Raw genomic sequence first — 13,982 nt, forward strand, 5'->3', positions numbered from 1 at the left:
TTTATAGCTAACAGGATATGTGTTATGTGGATTGTGTGTGGGGTATGCTCTGGGGGACTCACTAAGCTTTGTGCTTACGGTTTACAGTTTTGGTTTCAGGTTTCATCAATTTGGAAATGAAGGGCTCGAATTGATCGCAGTGCACACACCTATGATTTCCGCAATGATTGATTTTGGGATGAACTCTGATAAATGTTTTACTTAATGAGAATTTGGCATGTTTGAAATAAATGGTATCAATGTTTTAGCTGTAACAAAAATGAAATTTTTACCAGTGATTTTTGGGTTGTTACAAAATGCGAGAGTCAATGATCAATTTCCCCAAATCAACACTGTAGGAGATAAAAAAAATATTACATAAATCATTGAAAATCAAGAAAAATCACCATGGGGGACCGGAGCGATATTTGAAGGTCAAGAACAAATTAGGGGAATGTGAATCTATCAAAATACCTCAACAATTTATGGGTTTAGATCCACAGTTCTCTCATGGCTTCTCGACCAACTTCTGAAGCTCTGCCCAGTTACCTCATCCAAAGATCTCTCTGTGCTCAAAGAAATATTCAAAGCCACCAAGAACAACCCTAAAGGACTCTCTGATCTATCTGGGATTGATATCTTCGTTTCAACTGCAGATGTAGAGAAAGAACCACCTCTCGTTACTGCAAACACCATCCTTTCAGTTTTAGCAGTTAATTATCTGGTTGATAAGGTCGCTTGTTGCGAGCATCTGGTTGTATTTTACGGCGAATTGCACTTTACGGTTTTAGCCCACCGCGTGCCACTGAACATCATGGATGGTTCGGTGGGAAGAAGATCAAGTTTTCATTGAGAAGAATGAAGAAGAAAAAATCTGATAACGATGCTGTGATGATCTTGCCGATTGTAGATGATCGGAACAACGAAGAAGATGATGAACTCAAACAGGCCTTGATTCTAGAACGCTTCAGAGATTCCACCTATTTGATCGAATCGATTTCTGTTGTTGAATTTGAAGGAAGATTGATTCATGAATTACGAGGAAAAGGCAGCCATGGTAGACCTTCAGGGTCTCTTGCAGTCGAACGTAAACCTATTGATCGAGCAGCCATTGGAGAAGCAATTAAGGTAGTGACCTGTTTCTATGAGGATAAAATTGAATGGGGTTAACGGGTCGGGTGGACGTACGGGTCAATTTTCCTTAATTTTGAGAGAGAGAGAGAGAGAGAGAGAGAGAGAGATGGGGGAGGGGGTAGGACCCTTTTATATTAAATATTTATATTTTATTATTATTATTATTATTATTATTATTATTATTATTATTATTATTATTATTATTATTTAAATATAGAAAACCTCATATATGGTCCCTGGGTATTGATATGACGAAAATGCCCCTCACTTAATGGTAGAAAGTTGACCGAGTTAGGCGGAAGGACTAAACATTAAAAGTTTTGAAACTACAGGGACCATCTGTGAGGTTTTTGTAAATTAGGGACCAAACTTCAGATTTTGTGAAACCACAGGGACCATTTTTGAAGTTTTGTCTTTTTTCTATTTAAACCTAGAGTAAATTACACGAATGGTCACTATGATTTGGGGTAATTTGCACGTTTGGTCCTAACTTATTTTTTCAACTCAGAAAGTCCCTAATGTTTGTTTTTGTTACACGCTTGGCCCTTATCTTACCTAAAAATACTATTATTTAAATAGGAAAAAAATGGTGGGATAGGTAAGGTAAGATGAGGAGATGAGGTTGGTGGTGTGTTTATTTAAATAAATTAAAAAATCAATGGTAAAATAGTTTTTTTAGGTAAGACAGGGACCAAACGCGTAACAAAAACAAACAGTAGGGACCTTCCGAGTTAAAAAAAATAAGTTAGGGACCAAACACGTAAATTACCCTAAACCATAGGGACTATTCATGTAATTTACTCTTAAACCTAAGACAAATTATATAAAAATCAAGGGATACCTACAAAAATAACCATTAGAAATGGTCGAATATCTTCATTTGATCACTTTATCAGTATTTACAATGTGTTTTCAAATGGATTTTGACAAGTATTTTGGATTTCAGACTAATCACCATTTTCAGATTCGAGAAGCGTAATTTTATTTTGTTCGGTTTTAAATGTTTAAGAGTGTTATTTTAATGTTAATATACATATCTAATCTTCATTTTTTATGTTGTTGGAGCAAAAATAGTTGAAATGGCGACATTGACATCTAAAATTCTTAGGCTAATGATTTATAGGGTAACATATTTTTGTTTTTCTATATATTTAGTTACTTATGTTTTTTTGTATATATATATATATATATATATATATATATATATATATATATATATATATATATATATATCATTGAACTTGTTTTAATTATTCATAAAAAACCAAAAAATTGAAATTTGGGTGTGTGAGGAGATAAAAATTTGAACTCTAAACTTAATTTCTAATTTTGGAAAGTTCATGTTTGGCCGGAGAAGATGAGAGGAGGCTCACCAAAGATGTCATAGTCGTCGGAAAACCGGCAAAACCTACGATTACATGTCATAATGATATTTTTTGTGTAAAGTAAATAGTAAAAAAAAAGCGACTAAATGTTTACTAAAACAAAAATATGTTACCCTTATAAGTCATTATCCTAAAATTATTTCATACTCGTTAGCGGGCACTATCACACTTCACAAATCGATGGTTTAGGGAAAAAAATCATTTTCTTTAATATGCAGCATAAATAGAAATTAGAAGATATGTTGTTGAAATCAGTAATAACGATATTTTCTCTTTGCTCTCGTTGAAAAAAAAAATAAAGAAATAAAAAAAACCTAATTAAAATATTACCCAATCGACAACTTGGACACTCCTAATCGGTGACTTCTCGTTCTTAATCGACGGTGCTTTTGTAACACCCTGTTCTGGAAGTATCCGTTTATGGATTTCAGAGGCCAGGGCTAAGGGCGTTTTGGTCTTTTATGGGTCTTGCGTTTTTATTCGGGAGGTTTTGGGCAGGGGTGTGTCGTTAGAAGTGTAGGGCTTCTCGCCACCTTTTCGTGGATATAAAGTTCGTTGGAAACAGACTTGGAATGAAGGAGTTATGACACTTTGAAGTTATTGGCAGAAATGGCCCCTAATGGAAATAAATGGCAAGGAGGGACCATGCATGCAAGGTGGTAAGCGCTCGAGTACGCCCAATGTATAAAGGAAAATGATCGCGGGTGCGGAGGGGCGTACGCCCAGCGTACGCTCAGAGTTCCCAAACCCTAACTTTTAGGGTGAGCCACTATATAAAGATCATAATGGCTCAAACCCTAGCCTCTTTATCAGCCTCACAACCCCATAGAAACCCTAGAACGTCTCATCTCTTCATCCTTGGGTGATTTTGACTTCAAGAAGCTCATTTTGGTGGTGTAAGCTTGGAAGAAGAAAAGAGGAAGTTGGCAAGGAAGAACTTGGGAAGTTAGAGCTCATAGATCTGGAATCACATCATCATTTGGAACTCCTTTGAGGTATAAAGTTCATAACTTTACTTAAGGGTGCTTAGATCTAGTGAGGTTTAGTTTTGAAGTAATTTTGGTCCAAGGTGGAAGCTTTATAGCCTAAATCCGATTTCCAGGCCAAGGGTTGCCACCCTTGGTGCTAAATGATTCTCTCGGTCAGAAAGTTGACACCTTGATGGTCTTAATGGATTCATGCAAGAGATAAGACCATCTTCATGGAAGTAATACATCATTTTTGGAGTTTGAGCTTGTTTGGGCCAAGTAAAGTCACCAAGTCAGTGACTTTATGGATCAGGACGTAGAAAAGGACCAGGATCTGTGATTGTAACTTCTGAAGTGGAGTATTAAGAACTTAATGGGAAAAGGACGTATCAGGAGGTTTACGCTGAGCGTACGTGCAGGTACGCCCAACGTACGCGTACTTAGCTAGTACGCTTAGCGTACGTGAATGTACGCCCCGCGTACTCTATCAGTTTGGGCTTTGCATTATTGGGCTTCTGTTTGGGCCATGCTTTGGGTTTTTGGGCCTTAGTAGGCCATCAGAAGTCGGATAATATGGGTCAAGGAAATGTTTGGGCTTATGGTAAGGCCCATTAGAGGGATTGGGCCCAATTTAGCAAATTGGGCCATTAGTCGGCTCGGGAAGCTCACTTAGTGTTGGGCCTTTTTCATTATGGTTTGGGCCTTAGTTATAGACCAAGTTGGCCTAGGGGTAGAATGGTCATTCTACCCTATGAAGGGTTAATGAATTGGACTAAGTAATATTTTGGTATTGGTAGTTCGGGAAGCCGAAGGGTCAGCAGTTCGGTAATTGCCAGTCAGCAGCCAGAGGAGTATCAGTAGGGTTCAGCAGTGCGAGGTGAGTCTCCTCACTGTGTGTATGGGTATACGGCCACAATGCCAGCCCATTTAGTCTATGTATGGTAGGAAGACCCGGGGGTTAGCCCTAGGCACTATGTATGAAAGACCAGGAGGTAGCTCCTGGCACCCAATATGTTATTACCATATGACAGGAAGACCCGAGGGTTAGCCCTAGACAATATGTATGAAAGACCACGAGGTGGCTCCTGGCACACTGTATGCTCGTTAGCTAAGTATAGTAGTATGTATGCTAGTTGTGTTTGTGATACTTTCATGGAAGACCAGGAGGCGGCTCTTGGCACTTGTCTATAAGACCCAGGGGGTGGCCCCCGGCTTGACAAGAAAGACCACGTGGCGGCCCGTGGCATAACAGTAAGACGATGTGCGGCACATAGCACCTTATTTGATATACGATTTGTCACACCCCCAAACCAAGGATGGCGGAAACGTCCGGGGGTGGAGGACTTCATGTATAGTATCACAACAATGAGTATAATAGTGCTCAAAGTAAATACAACCATCATGGATATAATTTAAAAAAACGTTACACCATAGTATGTGTTTACATGTTTCAAATCAATTACAATATGATGACAAAATGAAATGTTTGACGATTTAACGTCCCATCCTCAAAAGCTATTAATTTCCTGAGAATACAAGTAGTTTTGAAAAAGTGTCAACAATTAAGTTGGTGAGTTCATAAGAGTTTTATTTGAGAAAGAAGCCGTTTTCCTTGTAAAAAGCGATAGAGTATGATTCCAGAAAATTCAATATTTTCTTTATTAAACGCGAAATGAACGCTCCTATGTTATGCAATAATGTACCCTAGAAAGACCCGTAGATTCCTTCTATAATCACCCAGTGTATATAAGTTATGTAAAATTTTAGTTAAATAAACCGTCGAATATAATGGGTCTGCCCTAGGTCCACAACCAAACAAGGAACAGGAAGTAAGGCAGACCCACCAATTCTAAGTCGATTCCGACTAAATTCTTATATAACCCTAACATGTACACTTGGCAAATTATAGCTGAAGTCTAACAATTCTAGATGAAAAGTAGTTTTAATATCATGAAAGCCATTTAGTGTAAACCTGGTACTTTGTCATGTATACTTCAAGAAAAATCCATTATTTTCCTTATAAAAAGTTATGTAGCCTTAAATCCCAAGACCGAGAATATGTGTGTGTGTGTTTTGTACTTATAATGATTATAATCGTAATGCGCTTCCAAAGAAAATCCAATATTTTCCTTATAAAAAGTTATGTAGCCTTAAATCTCATGGCCGAGGATATGTGTGGGTTTTATACTTATAATGTTTATAATAGTTTTTAAAAAGATAAAACCCCTTTTTCAAGTAGAATTTTCCCTGTAAACTTGAAAGATTGTTAACTCCCTATGTGAGTTGTTATAACCATACTATAACTCGAGGACCTCGTACTCGACGTTCTTCAGGCGTCGGAATGTTATGACACTTGTCACCCCAGACCTGCTGGTCTAACTGTTGCAAGCAGCTCAGGTGCGGGTTTGTCAGACCCAATATAGATCTATACACAATTATCACTCTCTCCCTCCAGGAGATTCTGATTATAACTACAAGACTTTTCTGTGGTACTTAAGAGTACCCCGAAGGAGAATGTCTCACAAATTACGTTAACTAGTTTACATATAGTTTGAGTATAAAACCTCTTCCGTGGTGGAAATGAAATCACCTTTTGTGAAATAAATTAGTGATATGAAATCCATAACACTATTACTATTATAGTTTATCATGTAGTATATGAAAAATCCATGTGTTTTGAGAGTAAAACCTTTTTCATGTAGGATGCTTTATCGAAAATCCATAAACTATACTTATTGTAGTTTATTACATGTGCTCGAAATGAATGGAAAAACCTAATCGTGAATGACTAATTTCTGTTTACGATGATAAACTAACAAGAATGCATTCAACACTTAGAAACTTATTGTTATGCACTTTGCTCAACATACTACAAAGTGTTGTTAATATGGTAAGCTATGTAACTAGTTTTTAACCTTTCTGCACTGTTTTGAAGACATCATAGAAACATCATACGAAGTCGAAAACTAAATCCGTAACCTCTGAGAGTTTAGAAAATGTGTCTAGTTTATTCATAATTTTTATTATGATTTTTAGAAGTCTCTAACTTGTGTGAAAGTGTTCATATTCGCAGACTGGTCCGAATTCGTTTCTGAAATGATAGGCAGTTTTGTAAAAATCACCATAAATTATATAAAAATCGTATGGAGATGTGCAAGTAGTCATTTTAAAGGTATGAACCTGAAATATTTGCATATTAAACAGTTTTGAAAGATATTAAGTTTAAGTGGGTAAAACAGTTCGTGAACAGGTCACAACTTTTCTGTTGTAAGCTGTCAAGTTAAGTTTTAAATATGTTTTGGTGTTTTAACTTGTATTCCCCCCTGAAAACTAAAGAAAACTGGAAAATGTAGGGGTATGAACTCACCTTGAGTGATTTCTTGAAGAGTGGAAGGTCGGAGACTAGGAGTATCAAGTCAAGAACACTCGATGAACACGTGAAAGCTTGGATGATCCAAAGAACGATTCTTTGGTGTTAAGATGTGTGTAGATGATCCAAGAGTGTTAGGAAATTATGGAATAACACTTGAGTTTAGATAAAATATTTACCAAAAAGTAAAGTAATATCTCAAGAACACTTCAAAAGTGTGGCTGGAAGTTGAGAGAAAAAGAGGCTTTTTTGATGGTTAAGGAGTGTATATATGTTTCATGGAGAAGGAAATGATCAAGGAAATCCCAGACATTTCTTTATATGAAGGATTGCTGGAGCAAGTGGCTAGGGTGAAGGGATGTTTACCTTGATGTGTGTGATGTGGATAAGGGTGGACCAATGAGAAATTGACACATATGTGCAAGTGGACACACTTGACCCACTTGTAACATAAAATATCATAAGCCCTTTTCTTTAATGTAAAATATTGATTTATAATTAATAAATCATTGGTATGTGATTAAAATATGAATATATAGGGTCTTATATGTCAAAATATGAGTTTGGGTGAAAATCCCACGTTAAAATCATGAAAAACGGGCTTAAAAAGCGAAAGTAGTAGAAAACCGGGAATTAGGAGCGAACCTGCGAGGTTCGGTCCTTAGGAGGTGAGAACCGAGAGGAGAGATGTAACACCCAAATTTTCAAAACAATTTTTCACTTTTTAAAACCATATAAATTCATCCACAATTGCTTTAAAAAAAATGTATCAATTTTATCTCACTACAAATCCCAAGATCAAATCATAATAAACTCTGCGGGTGTGTGTACAGATCATGCCGGCGCCTTCCCGCGATCACCACTGGTACCTGAAACACATAACACATAACACCGTAAGCATAAAGCTTAGTGAGTTCCCCAAAATACCACTCTAACACATATTAGCCACTCGAGGCTATGACTCTGCTGACCCTCTGGTCAGTGTGTCTCAGTGGGACCCTCCAGTCCCAACTCTCTGTGGGCTCTCTAGCCCTAACTCTATGGACCCAAAGGTCCTAACTCTGATAACTCTGGATCATGCATATCACATATCACAATAAATCTCAACACATAAATAGCATACAAATACACTGGCACATAACTATAGAACATAACACACATTAGCCACTCGAGGCTATAACTCTGTGGGCCCTTGGGCCCTAACTCTGTGGACCCTCTGGTCCTAGCTCTTTGGACCTTCCGGTCCTAACTCTGGTATACACACAGCATAAATCACATAGAAATAATGTCGTGCCACAATCACATAGATAGCATACAATAACTCTGTCACATAACTCTGTTACCACTCTAGGTAAAGTATAGTGAGAAGACTCACCTCGGGTAACTCGGTAAAGCTCGAACTCTGTAAAATTAGGTCTAGCCTCCGCCTAATCATGTAAAATAAATACTCTCAATCAATACATCTCTCAAGGCTAGACTATTCCTCCTCTTAGTACTCTCAGAAGGGTAAAAGACCATTTTACCCCTCTCATAACTCAAAGGCCCCACTATAGACCAAACCCTAAAAGTCAACCAAAAGTCAACCCTCCGGGTTACGCTGCGCGTACCAGATGTGTACGTTGGGCGTACCCGGCAGTCTCTCAGAATCGGGGAACGCCACCCCGTACGCCGCGCGTATTGGGATTACGCCCGGCATAAATCCCAGTTTCAGTCCCTTAGCTCTTGAGGTCTTAAACAGTTAAGACTCACGTCCAGCTTTTAGATCTGACCATTTTTAAGCCTCTTAATCCATAAAGTCGATGACTTTAAGCCTTTGCATGGCTGAACAAGTCACTAACACCCAAAATATACCATTTCCTAACACTAGAAAGCCCAATACTCAAGCATGATCTCATATCCACGACCAAGATGGGAACTTTATGGATCTATAACACAAATACCACTGAAATGGGACAGATCTAGGTCCATGGAGCACATTACGCTCATAAAGTCTCCACCTTTGGGACTTTTAACCCTAAAATGGTCCATGAAGCAACAAACCAAATGAAGAGGAAAGTTTTGAACTTTATACCTCCAAATGCAGCTCCTTCCTCTGTAGATCTCAGATCCAAACTTGCACTTCAAACTCTAGTCTCCACAAACTCCTCTCCTTCTTCTTCACTAGCACACCAAGGCACTTTTATCTCCAAAATCACACACACTCACTAAGAACGATGAAAAGTTCTCTCTTAGGGTTTTACTCACTGCTATGGAGGCTGAAAAATGAGCCTTAGCATCCAATATATAGGGCACAAGTCAGAAATTAGGGTTTGCACCTGGACACATTACGCCCAGCGTAACCCTGAGTACGCCCAACGTACTCAGGCGAGTCCGCGTCCAAAATAAGCGCATGAGTACGCGCAGCGTACTCTTGAGTACGCCCAGCGTACTCATTTGCTACCAATTCCTCTTAAGGGCTTAACTTGACACTTTGAATAAAAGAAGGGCTAAATAGTTGTACCTGAATTTCGGGATGTTACAAGAGAAGTAGGGACCGAAGGGGAGGCTCGGGTCCGAAGGGAGGGTCTCGGGTCCAAAGGTGCGAGAGGAGCGAAATGGATCGAAGGCTCGGTTCATTTCGGTTGCTGATGAGGTTCGGTCCGAGATGTGCAAGTTCGGTTCTGACAGTTCGGTCTTGAGGGAGACTCGCATGCGAAATAGACCGAACCCGAAGGTGACTTCGGTCCTTTAAGAAGCTTCGGTTCTAAGCGGGCAGTTCGGTTCTAAGAGGTTCCCTCTAAGAGGGTTCGGTTCCTAAGAAGGGTTTCGGTTCATATAGTGGTTTCGGTACTATATGGCTATTTTTCGAGTAATCTTTCCGTTTTGCGTGATTTTTGACCAAGTTAAGGGTCGGGATGCCCCGAATGATTATAAAAAGTTGAAAGAGGTTTTGAGAGAGATTTGGGAGAGATTTCACATACGTGGAGAGATTTGGGAGAGATTTCACATACTTGGAGAGATTTGGGAGAGATTTCACATACTTGGAGAGATTTGGGAGAGATTTCACATATTTGGAGAGATTTGGGAGAGATTTCACATACTTGGAGAGATTTCACATACTCGGAGAGATTTGGGAAGGACTTTGTTTGCGACCTTTGTGAGTGCTTTAACTTCGAAATGCAAGGTTTGTAAACCCCGTTTTGCCTTGTTATGAGCGTTATATGCCCCCGAAGGGTATGTATTAATGTTTTATTGAGTTGTTCCATCAGTTACCCTGATTAGGGTTTAGATTTTCTGAATACGTGAAGACTCAAAATGATGCTTTGCATTAAGATAGTGCGTTGTACAATAGTAAGCACGAAGTAAACCCTAATATACAAGGGTTAAATGAGTTGACCGGTTTGACTTGTTGACTTTATTTGACTTTGACTTGACTAGAAATTGATGGTTGTCACACGATTGATATGTATGGTTCACAGTATGTATGGCATGTATGGACCAGTTGATATGTATGGTATGTGGTATTTGGGGAAACTCACTAAGCTTCGTGCTTACGACTTTCAGCTTTTGTTTCAGGTACTCATGTTTTCAAAGGAAGGAGCTCTGGACGATCGCAGAGCATCACACTATTATTTCCGCATTTTATGATCTTTGGGATTTGAACTCTAATATTTGTTTAAATGGGATGTTTTCAATGTCTGGAAAAAAGTTATTAAATGTTTTTCTTATATTAAAAATGAAATTTTGGCCTTGAATTTTGGGACGTTACAAGTTGGTATCAGAGCCTTAGTGGGGAGAAACAATCATATTTCGGGAGCAGGAGCGGGTTTTGGAACTGGGATAAGTTTCGCTTTCGTGTTAGGAAGAAAGGTGGCCCAAGCGGCGGTGTGGCGTGAGAGTAGCGTAAGTTGGGAGTTCGGAGAACTCGCCAACATGGAGGTGATGTTCCCGTGATGATTGATAGCAGGTTTTAAGAAATCAGGATGAGGATTTCAGTCAAGACATGAGTTCAGCTCGGCATATTAGATCGTGCATGTATGCTCGGTTATAGGAAGGTTTGGATTAGTAGTCAGCGAAAGATCATGGTTAGTGGTTGAGTAGTAAGGAAGTGATATGAGACTGCGGGTTAGCCGTAGCATCCACTAGTAGCCAGTCAGTGTGGAAAGTGTTGTAAGACTGCGAGTTAGTCGTAGCATTCACTAGTAGCCAATTAGTGTTGAAAGTGTTGTAAGACTGCGGGTTAGCCGTAGCATTCACCAGTGGCCAGATAGCATGAGAAGTGTGACAAGACTGCGGGGTGGCCCGTAGCATTAGTTAGCAGATGGTGTAGAAGTGTTGTAAGACTACGGGGTGGCCTGTAGCGTTCACTAGTTGGCAAATAGAGTAGGAACGTTGTAAGATTACGCGGTGGCTCGTAGCATTCGTATATTGGAATAGTAAGACTACGGGGTGGCCCGTAACACTCGTTAGTTAGTCGTTAGTATATTGGCATAGTAAGAATATGGGGTGGCCCGTAGCATGCATTAGTGGTCAGATGGTATGGGAACGTCAAACGGCGGGGTGGCCCATAGCATTCGCCAGCCTTTAGTCAGCAGTGAGAAAGTATCAGCTGCGTGACTCGCTTGTGGGTTTCTGCAGGTAGGGTAGACCAGGGCAGGACAGCTCGCACACTAGGATTGAATTTGGGAAGCGGCAAGTCGTTGGAGACCAGGAGTGATGTAAGTCTACAAAAGTTCGGGTAGCATTCACCCTTGTAGTAGATCATGCTGGCAAGGAATGGTCACATAGTGCGATCAGGAGGATCGGCCGAAATAATGGAGCCATGAGTGGCTTGGTGGAAAGAGCAGATTTAGATAGCCGAAGTTTCTTCGGAAGTCGTTGGGAGCGACTGAGTGATTGAGCTTGGGTTGGGAGTCCGGTAACCCAGATGATGGCAGACCAGTTGGGACCAGGGTGGTCCCGGTTCATCCAGAAAGCGAATAAGAGACATCAGGATCTTCGGACACGTAGTGATAAGAAAAATCTGGAGTGGAGCAGAGTCACTCACAGCTGGATTAAATAATCTCAGAGTAAAGGATTTGACTCTGTTGCGCAACTCTCGTATGAGTCTAACCGTTTCAGGGATGAATCTTCTACTTGAAGGATTATCTGATTTTCACGCTGAGTTGAGTGTTCAACATCTGGACATAGAAAGAGAAAGCACTTAGTGGGTATCAGTGAAGTGAGCAGCACTGGGAGTGGCTGGAGAAGTAGATACAGTGAAGGGTATGTCCTTCACAGAGAAAGGAAAGGTTGTTGCTTTTGGGAAGCCGCCTCGGGAAGGCCAGTGAACGCGCAGGAGGAAAGGGTGAACCCCTAGGATGTCCAGCTTAAGTACTCGGGGAGTACCAAAAGGATTGTCAGTTGGGTGAGAGTCGTATTTCTAGGATCGTTGGTGATTAGAGTGCTATCGAGGTTCTTTTCTTCGAGGACTAGTTGAGCTGAGTGATCGGACGGAAGGTCGATAGAAGTGGTCCTTCGAGAATCGGATCCAACAGGTGATGTATGAATTGGGCAGGAATGTTGTGAGCAGATTGCAGGATAGTTGGCCGTAGTGGACTTCGAGGACGAAGTCTAGTTTAAGTGGGGGAGAGTTGCAACACCCTATTCTGGAAGTATCCGTTTATGGATTTCAGAGGCCAGGGCTAGGGGAGTTTTGGTCTTTTATGGGTCTTGAGTTTTTATTCGGGAGGTTTTGGGCTGGGGTGTGTCGTTAGAAGCGTAGGGCTTCTCGCCACCTTTTCGTGGATATAAAGTTCGTCGTAAACGGACTTGGAATGAAGGAGTTATGACACTTTGAAGTTATTGGCAGAAATGGCCCCTAATGGAAATAAATGGCAAGGAGGGACCATGCATGCAAGGTGGTAAGCGCTCGAGTACGCCCAACGTATAAAGGAAAATGATCGCAGGTGCGGAGGGGCGTACGCCCAGCGTACGCTCAGAGTTCCCAAACCCTAACTTTTAGGGTGAGCCACTATATAAAGATCATAATGGCTCAAACCCTAGCCTCCTTATCAGCCTCACAACCCCATAGAAACCCTAGAACGTCTCATCTCTTCATCCTTGGGTGATTTTGACTTCAAGAAGCTCATTTTGGTGGTGTAAGCTTGGAAGAAGAAAATAGGAAGTTGGCAAGGAAGAACTTGGGAAGTTAGAGCTCATAGATCTGGAATCACATCATCATTTGGAACTCCTTTGAGGTATAAAGTTCATAACTTTACTTAAGGGTGCTTAGATCTAGTGAGGTTTAGTTTTGAAGTAATTTTGGTCCAAGGTGGAAGCTTTATAGCCTAAATCCGATTTCCAGGCCAAGGGTTGCCACCCTTGGTGCTAAATGATTCTCTCGGTCAGAAAGTTGACACCTTGATGGTCTTAATGGATTCATGCAAGAGATAAGACCATCTTCATGGAAGTAATACATCATTTTTGGAGTTTGAGCTTGTTTGGGCCAAGTAAAGTCACCAAGTCAGTGACTTTATGGATCAGGACGTAGAAAAGGACCAGGATCTGTGATTGTAACTTCTGAAGTGGAGTATTAAGCACTTAATGGGAAAAGGACTTATCAGGAGGTTTACGCTGAGTGTACGTGTAGGTACGCCCAACATACACGCCCTTAGCTAGTACGCTTAGAGTACGTAAATGTACGCCCATCGTACTCTATCAGTTTGGGCTTTGCATTATTGGGCTTCGGTTTGGGCCATGCTTTGGGTTTTTGGGCCTTAGTGGGCCATCAGAAGTCAGATAATATGAGTCAAGGAAATGTTTGGGCTTAGGGTAAGGCCCATTAGAGGGATTGGGTGCCAACCGTCAATTTCAGGTCAAAGTCAAAGTCAACAAGTCAACCGGTCAAACTTAACTAGTAATCCTATGTTAAAAGTTATTCTATGTATAAAAATGTGCATTTGTATGTCAAATGTTCAAGTGTCTCGGATATTTTATGTGTTTAGCAATGTAAAACCCTAAGAAGGGAGTTAAATGCATCAAAACATGACTATGGACCCTTTTTGGGACTTAAAATGATCATAAACGAAGCATAACGGGGCTCACAAACCTTGCATTGCGCGACAATACGATAATATTTACTAAAAATGAATCTCTACCAAATCTCTCTGAACTTTTTATAGTCAT

At 40.3% G+C, this 13,982-nt stretch overlaps 1 protein-coding gene across 1 annotated transcript; it reads left to right on the forward strand.

Moving 5' to 3' along the window:
• The first annotated feature begins 837 nt into the window (after window positions 1-837).
• Window positions 838-1,149, forward strand: LOC145106514 (cellulose synthase-like protein D5). The gene has a single exon (XM_079043474.1). It carries the CDS (start codon window positions 838-840, stop codon window positions 1,147-1,149), a length of 312 nt encoding a protein of 103 aa, XP_078899600.1.
• The last annotated feature ends 12,833 nt before the right edge of the window (window positions 1,150-13,982 follow it).

The sequence above is a fragment of the Lactuca virosa genome, chromosome 4 (genome assembly GCF_052849685.1).
Source record: "Lactuca virosa cultivar CGN04683 chromosome 4, Lactuca_virosa_CGN04683_v6, whole genome shotgun sequence".
NCBI classification, from domain to species: domain Eukaryota; kingdom Viridiplantae; phylum Streptophyta; class Magnoliopsida; order Asterales; family Asteraceae; genus Lactuca; species Lactuca virosa.